Source organism: Clupea harengus, chromosome 18, assembly GCF_900700415.2.
Source record: "Clupea harengus chromosome 18, Ch_v2.0.2, whole genome shotgun sequence".
In the NCBI taxonomy this organism is placed as follows: domain Eukaryota; kingdom Metazoa; phylum Chordata; class Actinopteri; order Clupeiformes; family Clupeidae; genus Clupea; species Clupea harengus.
In genome coordinates, this window is record NC_045169.1 from 137,675 (window position 1) to 164,325 (window position 26,651).

At 39.9% G+C, this 26,651-nt stretch overlaps 2 protein-coding genes across 4 annotated transcripts in view; one reads left to right on the top strand and one right to left on the bottom strand.

Annotated features, from left to right (window-relative positions):
* Window positions 1-19,499, bottom strand: part of adgrv1 (adhesion G protein-coupled receptor V1) — a 130,363-nt gene extending 110,864 nt beyond the window's left edge. Inside the window, exons 1-11 of the mRNA XM_031585443.1 lie at window positions 19,049-19,499; window positions 14,582-14,769; window positions 12,822-12,971; window positions 9,017-9,112; window positions 7,747-7,851; window positions 7,278-7,391; window positions 6,409-6,977; window positions 6,025-6,295; window positions 3,785-4,108; window positions 2,548-2,724; window positions 1-33 (exon numbers count right to left, since the gene is read on the bottom strand). The exon at window positions 1-33 is cut by the window's left edge and continues 191 nt beyond it. Coding sequence (XP_031441303.1) covers window positions 1-33; window positions 2,548-2,724; window positions 3,785-4,108; window positions 6,025-6,295; window positions 6,409-6,977; window positions 7,278-7,391; window positions 7,747-7,851; window positions 9,017-9,112; window positions 12,822-12,971; window positions 14,582-14,767 — 2,025 coding nt within the window. The 5' untranslated portion in view covers window positions 14,768-14,769; window positions 19,049-19,499. The remainder of the gene's footprint in view (window positions 34-2,547; window positions 2,725-3,784; window positions 4,109-6,024; window positions 6,296-6,408; window positions 6,978-7,277; window positions 7,392-7,746; window positions 7,852-9,016; window positions 9,113-12,821; window positions 12,972-14,581; window positions 14,770-19,048) is intronic.
* A 2,282-nt stretch (window positions 19,500-21,781) lies between these two features.
* ccdc180 (coiled-coil domain containing 180) overlaps window positions 21,782-26,651 on the top strand; it is a 50,865-nt gene continuing 45,995 nt past the window's right edge. For all 3 annotated transcript variants that reach the window (XM_042710378.1, XM_031585444.2, XM_042710379.1), the window contains exons 1-4: window positions 21,782-22,007; window positions 23,351-23,514; window positions 24,377-24,459; window positions 26,527-26,636. In XM_042710378.1, coding sequence (XP_042566312.1) covers window positions 21,948-22,007; window positions 23,351-23,514; window positions 24,377-24,459; window positions 26,527-26,636 — 417 coding nt within the window. In that variant the 5' untranslated portion in view covers window positions 21,782-21,947. The remainder of the gene's footprint in view (window positions 22,008-23,350; window positions 23,515-24,376; window positions 24,460-26,526; window positions 26,637-26,651) is intronic.

Genomic DNA, 26,651 nt, shown 5'->3' on the forward strand with positions numbered 1-26,651 from the left:
ATCTGTTCCATCCCGACGCAGTGACAGGGTCACCTGGAGGGCAACACAGAATTCACATACTGATGCTCTATGAAGAAAACCATGCCTTTATCATAAGTGAATGAGATTTATATATTTATGGTCAAAACCCATTGATCTCAGGTAAAGCCTGAGGACTTGTGAGTACATTCTCTATACTATTCAGAAGATCAGAACCTTTCTCACCTAATATGTACCACAACCCCTTGTGCAGGCCTATTGAAAGACTATTGCAATGCTATTCTAGAGGCCAGTCGCAGATGATCAAGGACACGGCGGGTTTTGATCAGCCAAGGAGGGGACATGTAACCGATCTGCTGATTATTCTTTACTGGCTCCCTGTAGCTGATCAAATTAAACTTACATTTGTACTGCTCATATATCACAAAGTTATCCCCAAATATCACAAAAATACATCCATTTGCAAGCTAGCTAGCTTTTAACCCATCAACCGTGCCAACAGTATGGTTGGTTTTACAAGGCAAGTGTATGGGTTTCAGCTAGTTAGATTGTACAATTATGTAAAGTTTCCATCTAAAGCTGGTGAGCCAGCTAGCTAAAAGTTTAATCCCTTGCATTGATAAACAACAGCTCAGTAACACCAATAAAAGCTAGCTGACTAGCTGACTGATGTTGGGCATTGTGACGGTCGTGGCACGACCGCACATGAACCGCACACTCCTGCCCCATATTTGCAACCACTAGCGCACTCAAACAGACATGGTTTTGCACACACACGCACACACAAACACTCATACCACTGATTACAATTGGATCCACCTCATGGAAACTGCTAATTGCCTAGACTGGCAGAGGGGACACAAAAGATGGTCTGGGCCAGACCAGCTGGATAAAGGGGTTGGTTGTCCAAACCTTTGAGACATTATGTATTACATAGTTATCTCTTTGTTTTATGATTGTGAGGAAATGCTATGTTCGTGTCTCGGGTCTGTCTTGTCATTGTGTATTGTTTAGTTTTTGTGTCTACCTGTGTGTAAAAATGGTGCTGGCCGCCATAGGTATATATGTTCATTGTTCTGTCTAGGTCAGTTAGTCAAGTCTTGTTGTCAGGTATGTGCATTTATGTGGACCTTTTGTTTGACTGCTGATTTTTGTCCTCTACCCCATTTAGAGGCTGAGCAGGTGATATTCCTGGAGACTGCTGCTTTTTGTCCTCTGCCTATTGAGAGGCCCAGCAGTTCTCCAGAATATTTGGAAAGCATAATAAACCTTATATTTGAACCCTCACTCTGTCTCTGAGCTTTTCGGGCCAAACCCACACATGTTGACGGCAACCGAGGCTCAGTCCGTCACAAGGCATCATAAGCCAATTGACAATATAAAGATCTGACAACATACAAATTAGGTACAAATCCATGTAGTTACATTTTATACACTGTATTTTAACAGTATTTTTCAAACGTTGTCTGGCAACACAGTTGACACTCTCTCTGAAATCGATAGCTGAAACTGTATTTGAAACCAGTTAGACAGTTTTGGTTTTGACTGAAGGTAGATTAAGATGTTTAAGGACTAAGAAATACTGGAATTATTCAAATCTATTAGTACTTAGTAAGTAAATAAGACTAATGTAGCCATTGTTTTAGTCTACAAAGTATGACTAAAACGAACCTGGACATTTGACTAAGGCTAACAGAATGAACACTACAGTAAATGCTATGGTCATTAAATGCAATCCAAAATTATTTTGTGGCACTATTTTGACTATTTGTAGCAGTGCTGATGTTGATAACAGCAATAGTATTATCCCAAGCATTATGTAACCTGCATGTGTAGACAAGCACATTCCAACCCTGGATTTGAACTTGCAGCCTTGGGCCTAGGAGGCAGGCATGCTAGAAAGGAGGCTAAAACCCATGGGTGCTAGCGTCTGTCGCTAGCGTGTCTCTTAAGGTGTTACTGCAATCATTGATGAACCACTCATTTATACTCTCAGCCATGAGTACTCTCACTCTGCCTTTAATGCATGCACTCTGAGATTCAGACGAATATAGAGTGCGCTATAAATGAAATGAATTATTATTATTATTATTATTATGCAGTTATATGCAAGTTGAGTCTAATTCTGCAATTCTAATTCAATACACTTTTTTGTAAAATTCAGCGAATTGCTCCTCACGGTCCTCTGTCCACTGTCCGTTCAGTGTGTGCCAGAGTTCATACACAGTCCTGGCGCTGTAAAGGGGAAACAAACATAGTGCTTCGGACCGAGCCATAAACAACTCCAGCCAATCAACACGTTGCTTCAGGAGAACGGAAGGGAGGGATGTCATTTGATTGGCTGTTGCGCTCAAATATCTACAATATCTCCCCAGAGTTGCATACTCCTCCTTTAAGCTAACTGGATAGACACTGTTTAGTCAGATCTGGCTGGGGTGTGTATTGATCCTTTGGTGGGTTTGCGAGGGCTTCATGCAGAGGGCCCTGGCCAGAGACCTTGCCAAGCATTCTTTGATGGTTTGATTAAGCTTGCAAATTCAGACAATAAACTTGTAAAGTATGTTTTACCAAACTGGAGTTGGTATCTTCTGGTTCCAGTAACACCACCGTCAGGTTCCCGGTAAAGCCAATCTCTCCATTGGCGATATCTGGAGTGACCGTGAGGCTCATGTTGAAAGCTCCTGCCAAACGAGGGCTAACTGATGGCACAGGGGGGAGAATGTGCTCCAGTTGAACACTGATCATCTGAGAAGAAAATGAAAAAAGTTAAATGACAGGTCAGAGTTTTAGTTTCACATTAAATCCCTTAAAATCATACGATAAACACAACCGTAAAACAAATAAACAGATTACTAGGCAAATGACATGTCAGTGCCACACTATTGGATCTAGTTGGATTATTTTGCTTAACTCAACCGGAAGGGGAGACATAACAATATAAGATTAGAGTCTTACATCTGTAATTCATTTAACATCAAGACAAAATGTATTAGGAAGATCTAAAGTCTGTCAAACAATTGCTTAGATAATAAGGAATAATGCAAAAAATGAAACTGCTCACTATTGAGTATTTAATCTTCTGAAATATGGCTTTACTTCGTCTATAGCTGTAATGGCACCCAAGCAGTCAAATGACATCAATCTGTTTGCACACTCTCAGTATATGATGCCAATTACTTGTGCCATGTTTCGTGATACTGCCTATATTTTGTAATTTTACATCATCATCAAGTTTGTGTAAAGGAGCTAAATAAGCATACTTAATTCTGTAAAGATTTCAGACCAGAGCCATTTTCAATGTCAGATCCATGTCAGATTTCAGAGTTAAACCTCACTCTTTTTAAAATCAATTGAAATGGCATTTACAGTAGGTGTGCATTTTGGTCATAAATCACACCAGTCATTTTTGACCGAAGACACAACAAGTGTTATGTTGTATATTTTATGCATATTTTAAATGTATGTTGTTAATTGTTGAATACACAATAATAATAATAATAATAATAATAATAAGGCTGTTATTTAGATTTGCACTAGTTGTATTTATGTTAAAACTAGGTGTATTTATGTTAAAAATATGTTTATCTTAAAGACAGCTATTTGCATCTTTAGAAAAGTTGAAATCAAAATAGATAAAAATCGAAATGTTTACAAAAAGCATCATTATCATTTCTGTTAGACTGGTCAATTCTGACCATGAGTGTAACCATGTTGTGAACACAACATGAGGGTTAAAAGCACTCATTCTTTCCTTGTTCATGCAAATTGGTTCGTCTGTGGTAATGACACACTTAGTCCACCCTACCTGAATGAGAAAGAGGGCACCATTTTGCAAGAAGGCATCGTTCCGTATAGGTAAAGCTACTTGTGCCGAGTGCTGGCCCGGCTCAAACAGCACATTGGTGACACTACTGCCATTTAGCATTCCATCCCAGGGCAGGTCGATGGGCCGGACAGGCTGATAGAGGACGCTAAGGGCCAGCTGGACTCTCCCCACTCTCCCTCCCTCACGCAGGAAACTGAGGGACAGGAAGCGTCCACTGGGGTCACTCTGAATCTGCTGGTCTTCATCTGGATGGAAGATGAAGCGACCATACACGTCATCACTGTCCTGCACATAGAAGATCATCTGAGGGAGAAGAAGAGACAAGTGGCAAGTGCAAGGGAGGTAAAGGATGAAGAGTTAGAGAACGGGGACAGGAAGACGAGGAGAAAGAGGAAACAGACAAACAAAGAACAAACAAAAGAAATGTTTAGCTACAGTATGTCCTGCTGTGGCACTAGCATTTCATGGATTCAAATAGGATTGGCCAAATAACACAACTCTTAAACACAAATCAAATGTCAATCAAATACATTTACAATAGCTGCGATCTCACTATGGGGCCAGTGTGCAGGCTAGGGCTTTGTTTGGGCCCAACCGGGGCTTGGTGTAAACGTCATCCATCCACCCTTTTCAGTATCGAGTGGGAAGTTCAAGTTGAGATGTCATGCAATAAAGTATGGATGCCAGAATAAGTTCAGAAAAGGAATAGAATGGCAAATGGCGGTTGGCTGTTTCTGATCTTTTCTTTGTGGAACAGTACAGTAAACACTCAAATGAAGCACATTTAAGATAAACAGCCTCATCATCAGAATCCTCTATTCCTTACAACTGCCATGTACTGGAATAGTTTAACACGAGCCTGTTTTTGAAGCACACCATGGCTCGAATAGCTGACCTAAATCGACCATCCTTCACCCTTCACCTGCAGCTGGGTCCGAATGCAACCGTGGCGTTTATCACAGGCAACAGAAAACACGTCCTCATATTTCCTTTACTTCTTGCCCTCCCCATTTACAATTGGTGAAGTGAACAATAGAGTTGAAGGTTTTTTTTGTTTTGTTTTTAAAGTCTTAAATGAAATGATATTTCAGACTTTCTTTTCTCTCCCCCTGTCTCCAGGCTGCTCAGGTCCTTCTCAATGTTGAGGTCTAACATTTACATTTAGTCATTTAGTCATTTAGTCATTTTGTGTTCCAGTGTGTCGGGTGTGCCATTAAAAAGCTGACAAAGGTCTTAATTAAATTAGCAGACGCTTTTATCCAAAGCGACTTACAAGGATGTATACACATTTTACATTTACACTGATGGCACACTGCACATCAGGAGCAATTAGGGGTTCAGTGTCTTGCTCAAGGACGCTTCGACAGGGAATCGAACTAGCAACCTGCTGTTTCCTAAACGACTTCTCTACCCCGTGTACCACTGTCGCCCCAAGAAGAAACACTGCAGTTACTGCTCCAGGGCATTCTTTCAAATCTTGAGATTCTTGTCCACTTTTGTTCCTGTCTTTCCTAAATGTGGTGCCTGTCTTCATGTTTTTTTTTATATATTCTTTCATGTCGCTTTGACATAGTGTCTCTTGTTTCTTTGATGGATTCTATTATATGTATCTATACAAGTGCATACTGTAGTGCAGTTATGATGGTGTAAGTGGACATAGTGCAGTGGACATATTCTACTTTCTCTTCCTTTCTCTCCAAAGAGAGAAGCAACATTAATGAACATGGACAGGCTTGCTGGGAATTATGTCTATGCCAATATCTTATGTAAAGGATATTGCTAATCACTATCATAAGCAATGTCAGTATCGGTTAAAGTAACTTTTTCTGCTTCTCTCACACTTTATGGTACAGTCATTTCTCTTGATTTAAGACCTGCCATTGATGATAGCTGGACTGCAGAGCTCCATAGACTGTGGTTGGTGTATCACCTTGAGAAAGCAGCTGCCTAGATGTAGCCCCAGTACATTGTGTCCCTTGATTAACAAATGAGTGGGTTAAAATAGATTTGCATTCATTGCACCACACATCTTTATGTCTTTCAAGGTCAAGAAATACAATATATTGTACACTTAGTGGTTGGCTCTGATTCACTTAATGCTAGAAAACACATTTCTATCCTCACGTAAAAAAGACCTCCATTTATAGCATGGCTATTCACTGTTCTAGAAACAGAAGCTGATGTTGAAAACTATACTGAGATGATAAAAAAAGACAAACCTCCATAGGTTCATCCACCTCTGCGCCACCCTGCACTGAATCAGGCAGCAGCCGAAAGAAGAAGCCCTCAGCTTCCTCTGGGAGGTCATCCTGCGTGATGTTGAAGGACAGGACGGCCGTCATCTGGCCAGCTGCAAATCTCAGGACTCCAAGGGCAGGACTCAGGTCATCTGTGACAGGCGAGTCGTCGCTCACATTTCGGGTTACAGTAAAGTTCACGGAAACGTCTCCATGAGTGCCCCCGTTTCTCACAACCGTAATCTGTTCAAATCTGTGGGGGGGACAAAACGATTGTACAAAAAGTACAAAAACATTACGCAAATGTCAAAATGTTGATATCAACATTGCATCAGCATAAGTAGTCGTTTATGTTGGATCACTTACTTCACGGTGAGGTCCTCATTAACAATAATGGGATCAGATGTAGCCATGGCGCTAACGGACAGCACCCCATGGGGCTTGTCATTGGGCTCAATGGTGATATGGGCAGAGCTTGGTGCCGCCAGCACCGCGTCCCCCCGCAGCGTGTCGTCCAAGAGGACCACCCGGAAGGACTCGGCGATCTCCGGCACGCTGTCGTCGACGATCCTGAAACGCAACTGGGCTCTGTGGACTTTACCAGGGAAAAGCACTACTGCTTCAGGCTGGAGGTCCACAAAATCCACACCGGCAGTGGCCACACTGGCAGAAGTGTTGCCACTGACAACCATATAAGCAATGGAGACCTCATGTTCATCGGAACCAATGAGTTGGTCATCGTCGGTGCGTCCGCGGGTGACGGTGAGGTTGATGATACCGGCAGATTCCGGTACGGCCAGGTAAGGCTGAGATATACGGATTGGCGCATCGTTACGGAATATGAGGATGTTTACACTGCTGCGGTTGGGGTTTAGGAGTGCCCCACCTTTCACCCCTGTCAGCTGCACCGTGAACATCTCGTCATCTTCCGGGATCTGCCAGGGAGAGTTGCACAGAGGATCAATCAGGTCCTCTTCGTTGTGTTCCGGCCACTAACTAAATGACACCTTACACCGAAACACAGTTCTTACCTGTGGGACTTTCTGTGAACATTCTGTTTATTGATCATTAATTACGTTAATTAGTAAAAAATCATTAATTGATACGTTTTTTTAAGATAAAGTTGTGACACTTGGATTTAACTTTCAGTGTATAAAAAAATCGTATGGGTCAAGAAATGACATGCTACTCATGAAACTGGTGATATGCAATCCAATTTAAACAAACGACATTACCTTGTCATCCTGTATTGTAACACTGAATACCACATCAGCCTGTCCAGGAAGGAATGTGATTTCGCCTCTTTCTGGACTCAGATCCTCCATTACAGGGTTCGAACCGCCAGATATCTGATACCAAGCACAAACCATATGAGACGCTTTTATAACATTTACATTACATTTAGCGGACGCTTTTATCCAAAGCGACTTATATATGTGCGACTTACAATGTATACACATTTTACATTTTACACTGATGGCACACTGCGGAGCAGGAGCAATTAGGGGTTCAGTGTCTTGCTCAAGGACGCTCCGACAGGGAATCGAACTAGCAACCTTCTGATTACTAAACGACTTCTCTACCTCCTGTACCACTGTCGCCCCAATTATAAAGTAACAATACTTGTACTTAGGTTCAGCTTTTGCTTTACTCTACCTACCTCTGGGAACAATATATTATTATGTAAAAAAAAAAATGTCTCACCACAAAGTTGACAGTAACAGTCCCGTAGGTTCCCTTCTCACGGATCAGAGTTAAAAAGACATCCTGGTTGCTACCCTGCGGCTCATTCACAGTCATCAGAGAGGACTGTAGGAGGACAACAGATATGATGATGATGATGATGATGATGAAGATGATGATGATGGTGATGGTGATGGTGATGATGATGATGATGATGATGAAGATGATGATGTGATGGCGATGATGATGATGATGGTGGTGATGACAATGATGATGATGAAGATGATGATGGATACTTTATTAATCCCGAGGGATATATTGTGAGCAGTGATCATATCATACTATAAACAGCAGAAACTGCTTTTGCAGCAGCCACACAATTGTATTTTACACATATGGAAACTGTTAACCAAAGACATTAAGGGAGATCAATAAATAAACAGAATCACTGAACACCTTAGATCATTGGTGACCTTTTCTCACAAAACTCAGACTAAGGTTCTCCCCCAGATTCAGTCACAAACGAACACCCTTAGTCCATTTGTTTAACAACACCAACGTTTAAGAGGTGATAATAAGAATAATACGTTCATTTGATGTAGCGCTTTTCTAGGTACTCAAAGACGCTTTGAGGTGCACATTTTTACAACCTGGGCATCAAGTTGCAGAATTGTACTACTCAAGGAAAATAGGGTGAGTGACAATCAAAACATGCAAAAGCTGACTTTATCACTTGAGCAATATGACACGAGTGACAGTTGGGTTGATAAAGAACATCCCCACAACTGCGATTCAACCGTAGGTAATGCCACGAACCAGAGAGTCATATCGCTTTTATACAACAGTTCTACAACTGATTCATTGAGTTTGTTTTTGCACGTTCTCAGCCCCATTAAACAGTTCCAATGATTTTTTTTTGCCGTAAGGCGTTGCCAAACAACAAATACTGTCACTCTGCAGTCAAGTTGAATGAGAGAAGCTATTTTGTGCACAAAAACATTGTACCCTCTATATAGTCATAGTTTAGGTATTTATTATTGTTATTGTTATTATTATTAATAATAATTGTATTAATTGGTATTGATTTTTTAAATTATATATCTGTTTTCTAACGTTTTAACGCGTTATAAGTTTCGACAAAAGCATCTGCTAAATATTATAACCATAACCATAGACGTAAGAGTTGAGAGAGAGTTGTGCGTGCAATAAAAAACTGACTGCAGTCAGCCTTGTTTGTTTGTTTGTAAATGGGCAAACGGAAATGGAAATGCGTGTCCATGGCAACACTTACAGAGTTGAAGGAGATGATTCCAAAGGCGTTGTCATTGGACAGAATGGTGATTGTGGCTCGGTTGGGGGTTCCCAGAACAACACCATTGGATGAGCTCTGGAGTCAGAAATGTACACATCAACATACAATAATAATAATAATAATAATAATACAACTTTATTTATATAGCACCTTTCATGCAAAAGAATGCAGCTCAAAGTGCTTTACAGCAAATACATAATATGCACAAAGAAATTGCATGCACATAAAAATAGACATCAAAGAAACATAACTCAGATATAGTGCAAAAAAAATTAAATTATAATTGTAATTATAGAGATATATTTAATCTAACCCCTTAATATCACCAGTAGATTAAATAAATTAAATTAAATTAAATTAAATTAAATTAAATTAAATTAAATTAAATTAAATTAAATTAAAAGTATTTATATATATATAGTGCGAAGTGGTAGCTAGTTAAAGGCTAATGTGAAGAGGTACGTTTTTAGTTTTCTTTTAAAGATGTTAAGCGAGCTGGCTCCCCTGATGTCTATAGGCAGTATGTTCCACAGCACTGGGGCCTAATTGACAGATCAATAGTTGTCTCACATTCTGAAAAGGTCCCCAGTCCTTTAGGTCAAAGGTCAGACCATACATGTTTACAGTCTTCCTTTGCAGACATCAGCCCCAAGTCATGAGAGATCTGTGCAGCTACATGCATATAAGTTCAGTCACGAAACTCTAAAGAGCAGTGCTGATTAGTTTCTCTGGCGCTATTAAGAGCCTATCTTGTTCTTTAAACCTCTAGTGCTAACTTTTAAAGAAAAATCGCACCTGCAGCTAGACCCCAAGCAGCGCAGGACAGCGCTATGATGACCTTTGTCTTTCCCCCACCTCCATCCCCTGTCCAGCAGGCAGAGGGGGGGGTGTCTTGTTTGCACACACTGTTCCTGTTTCATGTTGTCGCGTTCATGCAGCAGCAGCTAGTTACTAGTTAGCTAGTTATGCAGGAGAACCCACAATGCCAGAAGCAGCTGTATTAACAGCAGTAGCTATCAGTACCCTTAGTCTGCCCATGTGAGAAATGGAGAAGACTTGTTATTAGCATGCATGTACTCACAGGACTATGGAGAAGACTTGTTATTATGGGGGCGACAGTGGTACAGGAGGTAAAGAAGTCGGTTAGTAATCAGAAGGTTGCTAGTTTAATTCCCTGTCGAAGCGTCCTTGAGCAAGACACTGAACCCCTAATTGCTCCTGATGTGCAGTGTGCCATCAGTGTAAAAATGTAAAATGTGTATACATTGTAAGTCGCACATATGTAAGTCGCTTTGGATAAAAGCGTCTGCTAAATGACTAAATGTAAATGTAAATTAGCATGTATGTACTCACAGGACTACGGAGAAGATTTGTTATTAGCATGTATGTACTCACAGGTGATGACTTGTTATTAGCATGTATGTTATTAGCATGTATGTACTCACAGGACTATGGTGAAGACTTGTTATTAGCATGTGTGTACTCACTGTATGCATGTACTCACAGGACTATTAGCATGTATGTACTCACAGGACTATTAGCATGCATGTACTCACAGGACTATTAGCATGTATGTACTCACAGGACTATTAGCATGTATGTACTCACAGGTGATGACTTGTTATTAGCATGTATGTACTCACTGTATGCATGTACTCACAGGACTATTAGCATGTATGGACTCACAGGACTATTAGCATGTATGTACTCACAGGTGATGACTTGTTATTAGCATGTATGTACTCACTGTATGTATGAACTCACAGGACTATGGAGATGACTTGTTATTAGCATTTATGTACTTACAGGACTATTATCATGTATGTACTCACAGGACTATGGTGATGCAAGCCCTTGTGGGACAGGTGAAAAGGCACTCATTTGTGAGTGTGCTTATGAATTCATGTCTTTTGAGCCAATCATGTCACCTAGGAATTCTGACCTGCACTCTGATGACGAGCCATTTATCATTTGTTTGGTTCAAATCCAACAGACATGAGTGCATGTTATAAACATATTTAAACTGTTAAATTGTGAAATGATTTCATATGCTGTGCTGTGTTGAATTATTACAGAGGTACTTTGCTGTGTCACTAATATGCTAACTTTTTTTTTTTTTTACTAATATGTGTTTAAGTATATGCCTATTTCCTGATGTATCAAGTTGATACAGTATTTCATACTATATATATATATAATTATTCCTAGTGAATGTCTCTGGATACAGAGTAAAGTAAAAAGACCACAAGTGGCCATGCTGTCTCCAACTAAGCAACATCTATTGAATAAACTCTATCTCTCTCTGGCAGCAAATTAGACCACTGGGCAAATATTGCTGTGATAGGTATCAATCCACAAACAAACAGGTGTACAATCTATGCTCATCCACAGCAGCACAGCAGCACAGCAGCCCTTTAGGGGAACATGACAAACGTATGGCTCTACTGAGCTGCCCTCCAAGGGAAACCTCCTCTGAGTGAAGGTGTTTGGCCTCCGCTAATACTGCTGTGTCTGACCCTCGGCCATATTTACATTTACATTTAGTCATTTAGCAGACGCTTTTATCCAAAGCGACTTACAAGGATGTATACACATTTCACATTTACACTGATGGCACACTGCACATCAGGAGCAATTAGGGGTTCAGTGTCTTGCTCAAGGACGCTTCGACAGGGAATCGAACTAGCAACCTTCTGATTTACTAAACGACTTCTCTACCTCCTGTACCACTGTCTCCCCATACCAACTAGCTTGCCTTAGAGGCCAGGAAAGCATGTTTCTAGTAGACACAGGTGTGGTGGTATCCAACTTAAATCTCCCGTTAACAAACATTACTACAACACTGAATGCTTTATCTGGATCATGTACTGTATGTTTCAGTTATCACAGCCAGTCCCAAAGCCCAAACCTATATGGTTCAATTTTGGGTAGGGCCGAAGTAGGAATTGTTATAGGAATCAGTGTGCTACATATGATTGAAGCTAATTGAATTATGCCATTGTGTTGATATGTTAATTCTACCCTATGTAACCTGTGTATTTCTCTAAGAACATTGAAGGATTAAAAGGATTTGAAGGATTGGAAAAAAGGTATTCTCGTGACCTGTGATTGGAACGTTCGAGTTTACTGGGTCAGAATGAACTGATTCTTTCGCTAAGCCGCTTCCCAAGTGCTTTACTCTCTGCAAGCTAACTTAAACCACCTTTGGCGTTTCATCAAGGCTTCGCCAGAACAGCATACTCTTTCAATGGGGTATAAAAATGATATATACAGAGATAACTAGATACACATAATAACAAGTGCACAACCACAGCTTGCTCTTTCTCTCTAAGGATGCAAGAAAAAACTGCATGCACAGGGTGCAGATAATGAACTGAAATTAGGCTAGTGCATTTGACTGTTGTTAGAGATACACCTCTGCTCAGAAGGAACACCCCATATGCATTTTGGAGACGCACCAGCCCAGCCACACTTTGCCATAGAGATCTGGCCCTTATCGAAGTCAGTCAGGTCTTTTCATATCCCCGCTTCTTCCACATCAAACATGTTGACCACAAAAGCAAACAATTGACTTACCTTCAAATATAACCCAGGTTTTGACAAATATAACCCACACCTTGACAAATACCGTTTTTACAAGTGGTGTTTGCTTCATCTGTAACCCCATCTGAATCAGGATACTTGCATTTGGGTGTATTTAGGATAATAATAATAATAATACGTTTACATACAGTACAACAGGCAACATAACAGTACATTACTTCAGCAGAAGACTCACAACTACCTGCAGTTTGAGGCTGAAGACAAATGTTTCGTCAGCTTCGGGTAAGTCATCGTCTCGTATGGCAATGAAGATGGTCTTTCTTGTCTCAGTGGTAAGAAGGAAAGCTGCAGCCGTCGTGGCCTCAAAGTCCTCTGTGTCCTCCCCCTCCAGCTGAAAACACACCATGGGTTAGATCATGTTGTCTGCACTGCATGTTTAAGGCTCTACAACAGGAAGGGAATTAGAGCTAGCAGTTGTGCAGTTCCTATCACGTTCCCTTTTTAGCCTGTACCAGTTTGGCTGTTCTCCCTATGACTTCTGTCATTAACTATCACGTTCCTGTCAGCCTGTACCAGTTTGGCTGTTCCCTTATGACTTCTGTCATTAACACGATGTGTTCACTGCCACTCTTTCGATGTTTTGGGGTTTTCACACCATTCTTTGGCAGAGATTTGACAGGAGAGGCTGAATCACATGACACGTTTTATGTCTCTTCACTCAGATTTGCCGCTAAATGCAAGTGGGAGACTTGTGCCATTGTGTCATTGAACTTGGCTAATAGCCGACAGGTACACGGAGCGGTTGTTGTCAGTGTCCTCATGGCATCCGTATAAGTTTGGATGGGAGGTAACCGGGTGCCGTTCCACAGTCTTTCACCACCACACCAGCGACCCATTTAGATGCCCTTATGATGACCTCCATGTCCATGGCCAAATCCAACGGTGAAATAGTACATCCAGCCATGATTCCAATCTCCAAATGTTAGCCAGGATGTGATGTAGTTACTTGTGTTAAAGCACCACTGAAAAGCCTCCAATGCCTATGCTCTTACTAACGCTGAAATCTTCTCAGTAACCTGAAAGTCGCCGAATGCCTCGAATTCAATTAAATTAGAAAAGTGCTGGGCTTTCGCAATATTTTGACTTTTTCACTTAAACTGGACCTAGGCTCGTTCAACTGGTTATGGGAAACAGTATGTTTAGTGTTGTTTCCACTTCCGTTTCAGCTCTCCTACACAACTGTGCAAGGGCACAGATTTCCTTATTGATCCAAGGGCATCTGTTTACAATTGTTTTGTTGTTGTTTTGAAGGGTGAAGAGTGTCTAAAAGTGTAATCATTTATAATCAGGGGACACACAACATCCATCTGGATCACAGGAGGAACTGTAGAGTATATTAGCTCCTACAAATGTCCAACGTGTCGTGTGAGATGTCAGATGTGAGACGCGTGAGACCTGAGTAACATTTGCAAAGAGCTGAACATACAAGACCGTCTCTCATGAACAAAGTGTCCTGAACATACAAGACCATCTCTCATGAACAACGTGTCCTGAATGTCCACCACTTTGCATTCAACTCAATTGAAAAAAAAAGAAACTGAACTGGAATCAAATGAAGACTGAGAAGCCAGAGTAGCAGCACTCAACAAAAGGGGCCATTTTGCACAAGAGGGTTTTCAGTTGGGTTTTTTTTTTCATGATTTCTTTTTTAAATCACCTCTACATATGTCCTCCTGTATCATATGGTTTACCACACCTTGCTGAAGAGTGTGTGTGGTTAACCTGACTCCAGTGTATCACCTCAGAGACACTTCTTAGTAAAACAAATGTAAAGGCTTAGTGAAGTTAAATACTATAGGATAAATTACATAATGTAGACCCAACATATCCAGCTTATAAATGTTCAAGGACAAAGCTAACTACAAAATATTTCACAATTATCATGCAAGCAAGGAGACCTGAGAGGAGACCTGAGAGGAGACCTGAGAGGTCTGATCTTACCAGAACGAGAGCCGTGACGTTCACAGGGTCCCCCACCCTCTCCACTACGAGTCGGACAATAGTTTGACTGGTTTCATTCACTCGGAAGTGTGTCTGGTCCACAAACCTCAGCTCAGCTGACAATAACTGTGCAGTCGGAAGGAAAAGTACAAGTGCAATCCCAGTTACAGTGAGGGCTGCTGCCATTCCTGTGCAAATGGAACACAAATAAACAAAGTTAACCAGAGGGATTGATTTAAAATTATTTTCAAATTAGTGTGAAATATACTCATATACTTATACTCATATACATATCACTTTTTCTTTTCTGATGATAGTTACATTGAGGATGGATGGCAATGCTGGGCACAATGCTTTTTCTGTTAGACAGAATCAGTGTGAGGATAATGGAAAGTTGGAGGAGAAGTGTATGTACTGTATGTGTGCATCTTTCCGAAATACCAGACTGTTTGATACATGACTGATCTGGTCACATGGATATTATTAGGGGTGGGGGAAAAAAAATCGATTTTTCGATTTCTCTCGATTCTCTCTAGAACGATTCTGTCTCGATTCAGAAAAGTTCATAATCGATTTTTTTATAAAATAATTTATTTATTCATTTTTATTTTTTTTTACACATTCATTTTGTGTTGAAATGCAAGCTGCATCGATTATTGCATTGTTCATAGAAAGTCATAATTGTGACAAGGACACACTTTTTCTCTAATAAAAAAATAGATCTGTTGATTTTCTTTAATTATCAAACACAAAGTAGGAAGTGATTTGAGACTCTGAGTAGCAAACTCAAATGTTTTAAAAATCGAGATGCATCGATAATCGTTTTATCGGTTTAGAATTGATAATCGATAATCGGTTTAGAATCGAGAATCAGTTTAGAATCGAATCGTTGACCTCTGAATCGGAATCGAATCGAATCGTGAGGTGCCAAGAGATTCCCACCCCTAGATATTATCCTCATGTCTTGTTCGTCCTGGTTGTTTCCTCTCACACACTCACACATGCAAACCATGGACTCATCATCTTTGTATCTCTTTGATTTCCTTCAGCTGAAAATATGTAAAGTTTACATGCTTTATAATGCTTAATTCCCCACTCCCCCTCTCCTCTCCTTCCCCATCCCTTTCCTTCAGTTTTCCCTCGTCATCGTTTTTAGCTCTGATCCAAACAGGTAGTTAAGACCTTGGTGTATGTACAGCACCATGAGGCAATGTTCATTGTTATTGGGAATCTGCATTACTCCTTCACAAGGCTCATATGAATCTGCATTACTCCTTCACAAGGCTCATATGTCCCTCCAATACTCATAAAATAAACTTTTCTTTGGCAGAAATAAAAAAGGCATAATCTGACAGTTTCTCCATGGTTGTATGGCCTCACGTATGTCTGCATCAGTTCAATCTGAATGCCACACACAAACACAACTATGTCAACCAACCTCTCAAAAACCCTACTGAATCAACTAGGGCTGAACGATTAATTGCATTTGCGATTTAATCGCGATATGATAAAACGTGATTTTCTAACCGCAACGTTCGCGATTAAAAACGTGGTCTAAAAAAAAAAAAATGTTTTTAAAAAAAAATTATAATTTTGAACACAGTGTTTAAAAAGTTCATGCCTTGTGTTTATTTTTACAATGACTTTGTTTAAATTACTTAAATGCACAGTGGCAAAGCCACCGATTGGTTGTTCTTGATTCTGTAATGAGCAGTTCAATAAAAATGTAAAATGTGGGAAATAACATTTGATACTAAATGTATCTAATATTGTGTTGGTCATATTTAAATCATTCATTACGACTTTTTGGGAAAAAAATGAGGATAAAATTAAAAAATCGCATATTAAATCACAAACGCAATATTGGGGGTGGGGAAAAATCGCAATTAGATTATTTTCCCAAATCGTTCAGCCCTAGAATCAACTGCAATATTTTAATCAAAGCACTGCTAAACACCATCCCAAGTGTCTAGAGTTATACATACATGCAGGTGTGCATACTGTACACTATGTACACATGACATGATACAGGTTGTCCTGAAAGTCTGTGTACTATTGTTACATGCTTGTCATGGTGATAAATCAGTGAATCATTCCTGCTTTCATGCCCTCTGCATTTTTTTAATAACATATTAATGAGTTCCGATCTGATACACTGGGTTTGTATCATGAAAATCTTAGCGAACCTAAACCTAATCTCGCACCAAAAATGATTGCAATGTTAAGTCCCAAGTTGGTATCTGTGTCCAGGGGTGTAACTTTTGTAAGGCTTTGTCTGAAGATCATCTGTGCCAAATTCAACTAGATTCGTGGCCATATAAATACAATAGATAAATATTTGTGGATCATGGTCCGAGCATTTACAAATAATATTGAGACATTTCTCTCTCCATAGAATAAAGAATCGGTGGAAAGTTGGATCTTGGTTTGGTTCTGTGTATTCCTTGCAGCAGATCTTCACACACATGCTATGGTGCAGAGCTAGACCAGAGTTTAGACTGGAGTTCATTTCAAGTGTTGAAGGTTTCTTGAATTCAGTTCTATCACATTCTCTTGTTCCTCGACCACAGCGGTGTTTTTCAACCTCTTGTCGCCCTTGCGGCTCCGGTGTTCTAAAGTCCCATCTCTCACGACTCTCACTTCTCTCTCGCTCAGCGATCAAACAGCCTGGTGTTCCCTGCAATATCTGCTGTTGGTCGGCATCACAGCTGTGTTAAGACCTCACGGCCGTATCCACACGAGTCAGTCGAGTGAAGTATAGGTTAGTCTGAGTGAGTGCCATCTGGAACTGACTTTTCCAGAACACAGAGACGGCTGCTCTGCCTCTGACCGCCGACTCTTGAAGTTCATTAACTCAAACCATGCATGGAAAATTATTTGACTGGAGTTTAATGCAACTCCGGTATTTACATGAAGTCAACAGCAGCCATTCAATTCAGTTATCAAAGTATTTTGTAAACATAACTAACTTATAAGTTATAACTCATAAGTAGCAACTCTCACAACAACTAAATATGTGTTAGTACAAGACTAACTTATTTGTACCTACTTCACACACAATCTACTTCAGTTTCATTTCCACAGAAGGATGGGAGGTATAGGTAGCAGTGCCCTTCTGAGTGACTGCCAATAGAAGGCCAAATTAAGACTCAGGTAAGCAATGGGGGCCCAAACATTATCCTTTTCCTGCTATCCATTTCAGCCAGCTCCCTCAGCTTTGGCAGTGGGCTTCTCCAAACATACTTTCAAAATCACCTACAGAGCAATCATGCACATAAGCTGTTCTACCATGCGCACATCTTGGGATGCCATACTGAACAGAACATTTTAACTTTAGAACTATAAAGTGCCATTTAAGTAATTAATCTAACTCCACTACAACATGCAGGCTTTAATGGCTCCTTAGCATAGGATATAAAGATGGCTTTAACAGGCATGATTTATTTTAACTAAACAAAACAAACTTTAAACTGCATCTTTCAACACTAACTTCTGCTTACGAAATGTCTGCCGTAACTTGTTTCTAGGTGAAAGAGGCCTAAAAAAATTATGAAAAGACTACTGTATATCAAATACACTACTTACATGTTTAATACAGAAATTACATTTCGTTTGAACATCAAAGTCTTGGGGTGTTGAAAAAATATATATATCACTCTTGATATGCGTGAGGGATAATGTATTGTTCACTAATCATTGTTGAAAAATAAACCCCAAAAGGATGATAGAAAATAACTTTTGCAACATACTGTTATTTTCACCCATGCTTAAAATGCTCAAGTAATTAAGGACCATCAACATATCTGAGTTATGACTTTAAATTCATTTTTGAGTTGGATTTAATGTATGGGAATAAGTGACTCCAATTTTGAGGATTAAGTTATGTCAACCTCTTTTGTTAAAATGGGGTGTTTAGGGTTTACAGTGTATCTACATGACACATCTACAGAGCTGAAGGGAGAGAGAGACTCATCGTATCTTAGCTTTTTATCAAATCCATAAAGATCCCAGATATCTCACAAAAAAAAAACTATAAAGCTTGGTATCGTTGTTTATTTCAAAGGTAGCCTAGTTAATTTAGAGGAAATTTGAAGCAGACACAAAAGATCATTTTTCAATGCTTATGAAATAGCTAAATTGGCAGATACTAAGGAAATGACTAAGGGATTCTTATGGGCTCTGTTCGAACACAGTTAGGCAACACTAAACAACCAAGAGACTTCCAAGAGTCATCATTTAGCAGGAACTGTAGCGGAAGAATCATATGGAGTCTCGTGGCACCTAGCGAAAAGTGCTGATGTCACTTACATACACTTGTAGCCTACATAGACGTGCACATGCATTCGGGCAAAACCAAAGATTCCTTTCAAAACAATCCCCTAAAATCAACGTCAATAAAACAATACCACCTGAACAATTACTGAAAGCAGTCTAATAACCAATAAGTAAAGTAACTCTAAAACGTACCCGTTGTCCAGGATAATCCACAGGGAGTGACGGAGAATTCAGAGACGGAGAGTAATATCTAAGCAGCAGATTCTTATTCAGTGTTGGAGAGTTTGTGCAATGTGGCCTTTTCCTCTTAAAAAATAACCAACCACCCAGGAGAACTGGAATGACGCTGACTAAGAATTAGCCGTTGCTATCAGGTATAATTAAGATGAGCACCGAAAGGTATTTGTTGGAGAGTAATTGCTGGCATAACACGCTGTAGCTGGTTGTAACTATTGAGCCAGAAGTGGGTATCTGCTTACGGTGTGTTTATCCGATTTAATTCAACGGTTTTAATAAACACCTCCACGCGATGATTAAAAGAGCTTTAAACTATTTCGAGTTGACTATAATACGGTGTTATATAAAGTTATAGGCTCCCTTTTTCAAAGACACTGGTCACCAAAATGAAATAGCTACATCTACCTGCTGACACTGGAACCGGATCCCAACTAGATCAGTCAGCTGCTATCTGGGCATATCCTCATATTACAAACAAACTCATATTACAACGAATTCTGCCCCCTGTTCTCCACATGCTGTTTCTAAAATGTCGTGGGTGTTGCCCTAACGACTTTAAATGTAGCAGAGACTAGAGTTAGTCTGCTCCGTGTCCTGTAGGCTACATGATGGGACACTTATCCAAAGACATCGTGACAAAGCTAGATGACAGTAATGGAAAGAATCAGCAGGGTTCTGTGTGGCTCTGATTCCAAAATGGCTAATCATGTCATGTCTGTCATTCAATAAAAATGTCATGTTCTCTGTCACTTAAGACAATATACAGCAACATATATATATTTACTTAGGTTGTATTGTACAACCTAACAACTTAAACAACACAGCTGAAATGCCACCTCTTCAAACCTCAACTGACCCAATCCCAAATCTTTCTAGAGGATATTGGTTAAATGCGACACCCATACTGTCAAAGTATGACACTTCAGTTTTGTTTTAAACAAACATATTGGTGTAGGGGTAATGTCCTAATGTAAATGAGGTCAAATATCCCACCCTTAATTATGATCTGACCACATTAAATAGACTACTACTGTGCATCTATCAAGTCATTTCCTAGTCCAAGGTATGAAAACATCTAAAGAGCCAAAGTTTTTATGCTAGTCAGCATGCTACCTGGTTCTCCCTGCCCCACTTCACAAATATGCTCCTGGTACAGAGGGACAGAAGACAAAAATAATTTACAAGAAAAATAATTAAATTTTTAGCCAGTTCACAAACATCCTCGATATGTATAAAATATAGAAAACCAAAATCAAGCTTTAGCTTTTTATACCCTTAACATAATTTACCTCAAGTGTTCTGTCATTTCATTTACCATTGTTTTCATGCTCCTGATTTTGCATTGGTTTTTCTTTTCTTGTCTGCCATGGCTTCTTAACGTTGTCAATGCCTACAGCTCATGACAAAATCATTATCGCTGCCTAACTAGTAAAATTTGCAGACTAAATATAACATTTAAATAACATTAATTGAAGTATGTTAATTTAAGAAGGGTGCTATAGTTATGATATAATTATATTACTGCTAATTCTCATTCACTGTAGTAAATCCCTTAGCAATTTAAGGGATTCTATGAAACATGCTTAAATCATACTATTAGATAAGAGGAAATCGTACCTTTAGTGTCACACTTGCAAATGCATATGCTGAATTTATAGCAAACAGATCATGACAGGCAAATTAGGTGATGGTGACATCCCTCAATATGTAAAATAGTCTCACTAGAATGTGATAGTGCTGGGGATTGCCAGTGAGTTTTAAATGTGTTAATAACGGGACTGGCACATACATAAGAATTTTGATGACTGTAGGCTATAGCAGGGTTAAATGTGTTTCCCTGAATTTCCTCACAGCAAAGTCACATCCCCCCTTTAAAGTCCATGCAATTTCGCTCTGCATAAACATTTTCCAAGGGGGCATGTGGCATGAGTTTTCACTTTTCTCCCTCTTTAACCTCCTCTGCCTCTTTTGAGGCTGTCACGCTACAGAGGTATCTCCCCGTTTGGAAATATGTATTTGTACTCTTGTAATGTGTAATTGTGTTCATAGCGTATGTTTAGCATATTTTGTTTATCGACACCAGTTACCCCACGCTGCAGCCTGTGTATTGCTGCAGGTGCAATGGGATAAAGCTAATTATCTAGTACACCGTCTGTGCCGTGTCGGTGTAAGCAACACTTTGTTTAACAACTGCATCAAGGGGAAATGTGTGAATTATATCATTAATACATTATCCTAGCGGTCACAATTGTGATCACCGATAAAACAGTTCCCACCTACTTTTCCACGAATATTAAAAAAGAATATTGATGTATTATTTCAAAGGGTTGCTAATAACATGTGGTTTTGATATTTTCGTGTCGGGTGAAATGTGTGATTAAACGGGTTAATTGTGAAAAGGCTAAATGTTTGTGGACCTATTGAACTATTTCTAACACTATCAGTTCATAACTTGGGTTTTTGGGAGAAACCAGGTTAGAGTAAGTAAGGTAGCTTACAGTATGAAAATACTTGGAAAATTCCAGACACTTTTGACCTAACCAAAGATATAAGGACGTGTCCGTGAACCACAAACTAAATATTGTAGAGCGCTCTGTGTCTGCTACAACTCTGTCGACATGGCAACGAGTAGCCCTTCGATGTTTGCGTAGGTATGATTGGATATCCTATGTATAGCTAACTAGCAAACTCTGCTAAGCAAAGACATTCGCAAACTTGTCACCCCCTGCAAATTCACTGTAAGGATACGCCGCAAACGTTCCCGAGCCGATTAACCTTTCTAAAGAATTGACAGTTTAATGTCAAGTCAGTTAATCTTACTTTTGTGCTCGAACTGTCCTGGAACATCTAGATAATGGCCGAAACCCGGGTCCTTCCGAGTGGAGAAGTGTACCGGCAGATGTTTGATGCGCAGGTAACGTTAACTTGTAGCTAAGTTAGTTGTTTTTAATGAACGTTAACTGATAATATCCAAACTAAGCTAACGTTAGTCTCTACCATTTTAAATGCAAGCAAGCAGACGTTATCCCCACTGCGCTATCCAGTTAAGAACGTTAGGCTAACGTCTTTCTTAGTCAAGTTAGTCGCCTAAAAAATAACAGTCGAGAACATTTTAGTTTTATTTGTGTGCTTGTTTATTTGTGTCATGTAACGTTAAATAGGTTTGATTAGGTTAATTCGACGCCGCGGATAACCTGAGTCGTTAAGAAAACGGGTTCTGAGGTATGGTTCACCTATCTTAAAGCAGGAAGTAAACGCCATAGATGATCACTGATGGATCCAAATTGTCGTACAATAAATAAATCACCGGTAAATGCGAAATAACTAATGTGCAATGGCAAAGTGCGTGGCAGCTGGAGACAGGTTATGTGTGTATGCTCTGCAAGCAAAGCTGCATATTCAACTCGTATTGCAGCCTGTCTTTGCAAAAACCTTCTTATCCAAGCAAGCTTGCATCATTTAAGGCAGAGCGAAAATAACTCAATTAAGAAAAAGCATTTGGTGGCCATTATTTTCCTCCCTTAGTTTGAGCCATTTCCAAGCGACATTGGTAAATAAAAAAGCATGCTCTTTACATGTGGATGAAAAACTGAACATGGTTCGCAAAAAAAAAAAAAATGGTTAAGGCCAGTGCCCACTGGGTTTATAATTTACTTATTTTTAACGGGGCAACGCCGAAGTTTAGAACACAGTTGAACGTCAGGTCCATAGAAATGGCTTGGTTCTGTTAAAATCACGTATTTTTTTACCGTCTGCCACAATTTGGGCCAAATTCTATGGCACTGTGGATTAAAAGCATGACTTTTCTTTCCTTGGTAACCGTTGGCAATAGTAAACAAAACTCACTAACGTTGCCCTGCTTATAGCAAGTAGTTAATAAAGCTAATAAAAATTATAAACTTGGGAAAAAAGTTTGGTCGATTATTTATCTGTTACAATGCTTATTGGCATTGTATTTTATATCTATGGAAAGCCTGTTTATTTACCTTTACAATGATTTCCAACTTGTAAGGATCATGCATTTGTGGGATGAGCAGCACAGCTGATTATGTGGGTAGTGCCCAAGTGAAATTTGCCAAAATTCTCTGCCAATGCTTAACAGTGTTCTCCTGTTGGTTTTTGAGTTGTTTGGTGGATTGGCTGATTGCATTGACACGGGATAGATGTGTGATTTCAAGAACAAAAGACTGTTTTGGTGACCTGACTTACAAAAGTTTGAGAACCCCCTGACATAATACCAATCTCCTCATATTATAGGTCCAGCTGTCGTTGGCGCTTCATGATGGACGAAGCAAACGTGCTGCCAGCGGAGGTTTCCAGCTTAGCTGTGACTGCCATGGGGGCCAAGAGGCGCACCCTGGAGGGCTGCGGACCAGGGTTCAGACGGAATGTTCGGTGTGGTCCGAAGACACCACTGCACGGTGAAATAGCTATGATAACCAAGTTAACTTCTGCAGTTCGCAGATACACCATGTTGTACTATCTAACCAATAGCCTACCACAGTTGCTAATTCTTTTATCCTAAGGTCACCAGAAAGGATGGAAGACTTTTCTAAATTGTTCCCAGTCTTTTTTCAAAGTGCTTGAAAGCAGTATCAGAGGTTCAAACTGGTGCTGTAGTACTATGTCTGGCCATATAGTATAGTTATTACAGTCCATATACGTATATATATATATATAATTGCGGCCAATATTTGATTACATATTGTCCCATTGTTGATTTGGTCATCAGTCAACACAAATGTCCATTTGTTCTGCAGAAAAAAGGTGTTTTGTCAAAAGGGTCCTTCAGCGCATGTTAATCACTATGAGCAAAGTCCAGTTGATGTATAACTGCAAAATAGACTTACAAACAATTTAGTATGAAACTTTTGAAGAAACTGGTTGAAAACTTGACTTGGTTGAAACAGAGATTTATTTAAATGGAAACTGCACAGGTATACTGCAACATCCTGACACAGTCAAAAATCTGTGTTCCTTTCAAGTCGCCTCTTAGACCTTTAGCAGGGCAACGAGTACTGCTGCTTGCTGCTATATGTGACTTTTTGTCTGTTTTATGCTTCCTTTGAGTTTATATTATTGACCCAATTTATTTTGGATTTATTATTAATGTACCCAGTTTAGTACAGTGGTTAGCATTGCTGCCTTCCGAGCAGTTGAGCTGGGTTCAATTCCCAGCCAAGGCAGGAAGTCAATGTCAATGTTAGTCACTTTTGGACAGAAGTGTCTGCTTATTACTTCACCTTTACCTTTATTGAAATGTCGTGCTGTGGTCTCTATCAGGGCACAGCTGTTCTCAGGTGGCCTGGCCGTACAGAAGAATCATCAGCTGATGCAGGAGATAAGTGGTCTTCCAGATACAGTTGGTAGGTTGTTTTCAGATTTTGTCTGTTTGATGTCTGTGTTCATCTTTGAAAACTTTGAAATCAACAGTTTTACATGCATGGTAGAACCCTGAAGTGAGAAACAAATGGTCTGTTGTCTGACAGTTTCTGCAGTAGGAAGCAGGTGAAGTTCCAGTCTGTTTTCTTGCAAGTCCTTTTTAGACACCTGCTTTTTCTTCTGTTCTTCGCTCAGTCAAAGCACATCATGCTCCCACTGAACTTTTACACAGAAACCTGAACGTGTTTCTGCATTGACAATTCCACTTCAATTTTGTCCACACGAGATGATCACATCCTCAAATGTCGCAAATCTCGTTTGAATCTGGCTTTATACTGGGGAAGATCAGATTCTCCCACAACCAACCAACACTGACATAAACCTGTAATGAATGAATTAATACATTTCATTACAATGAATACATTTTAATTTTTTTTGTTCATCCAATTTTGAAATGGATAGAAGAGAGTGGTCCCTGCCCTCCTGCCCAGTGGCTCTGTCTAGCTAGCTTTCTCTAGATGTGAGCTGGGCCAGCCCTGGCATTATTTCCCTTGGGTTCAAGTTTTCATGTTCTTTCTGTTGGTGGTAGGATTCCCAAATAACCCAGCTGCAGAGATAATAGTTGATTTGTGTTTATGAGAAACTCCAACACAGTTCCAACAGTGCGAGGCAATCAGGCGTCCCCCTCTCTTCCACTACATGTAGCGGGCGGATGACTTCTTTTAGGTTTAGGTTAGAGTTTAGGTTGACGTGGCAAGTTGTCATGTCTTCGCCTTGCCATCTCCCAAGGTATCACCAGACACGAGAATCACTTTTGAAGGCGAACATATAAATTGGTATTGGGCAAGATGTGTGTGTACTCTGTGTTTGCACATCCCCAGGAGAGGGTCCTGAGGTCATGTAGCACGTTAGGTACCAATGCATCAAAGCACATCCCCAGGAGAGGGTCCTAAGATCATGTAGCACGTTAGGGACCAATGCATCCAGCGCTTTGTAAATTCGAGACGTGTCGACACCTATCCGTAGCATAATGTATGCTAGTAATGAGGAGGGCGAACGAGTAGATAGCTAGTTAGAAAGTAGCCTGTTGCTAGCACCATTACATCAAATCTGACTTTTTTTTATTTTTAGCTCAGCAACAACTGGCAAACCGAGCCAAAATTGTGATGGTCGCAACACTTACACACTCTTCAAAACCATTTAAATGTTTAAAACCGCATAACACCAGAAAGACATGATACTTCTGAATATCATAGAAAAGCATGCATTTTAGATGGATGGCTAGCATATTGCACTTTGTGTGGCATGTCCTTGTGTTCAACTTAGTTGATCTGCATTGTACTTACGATAGGAAGAAAAATACAGGTGGGACATACTAACAGCATGCAGCCTTCAGAAATGTTCAGCGATTTCTACCGCTAACCTTCAACTGCTGTCCTTTTTTAGTAATGCTGGCATTGTCATCAATAAACAAGTTAACAGTAAGTGGATGAATACAGGATCCCCGGGTGATGAAATGGTACCATTGGCCTATCAGAGACAACTTGCTTCTCAGTACCTTTTATATTGTTCAAAGAGAATACGGTGCCAGACAGCTGCCAATTTCAGGGAGCTTGGGTCTATTGAGAGGCAACTAAGGCAACTATCCTCCTTTCCTGTGCATCGCCCTGGACAGCACAAGAAATAGAAATGTGCACAAGAAATGCTAGAAGTGCCTTATGGCGCCATGGTATTGTACATAGGCGGGCTCTTTGTGAATGAAAAAAAAAGAAAAAACCTCAAACATACAGTATGTACGTACATATGTATGACATAAGTAGCATTATCATTGTCTTTCTAATGGGTGTGATTTAAAAGAGCGGCATTAAAAACATATTCACTTCATACCATCAATGTATACATTTTAAATGAGACATTTCAAAGTTTCTGATATTTGTTCATGTTTGTATGACAAACCTACACACAACGTTTCAATGTCTTGTCTGTCTGTTGCCATCTCAGAAAAAAGCTATGGTTAGTTTGTTCATCATTTTGCCACAATATGTTCACAGAGGCAGAGCTCAAAGGATCTGACATTATTGAACGCCTCAAGGAGAAAAAACGAAGAGATCACACAGAGGCTGTTGTTCAGTTGCATCGAGATCTCGCTGTGATAAGCACGGTATGGATTGCTGTG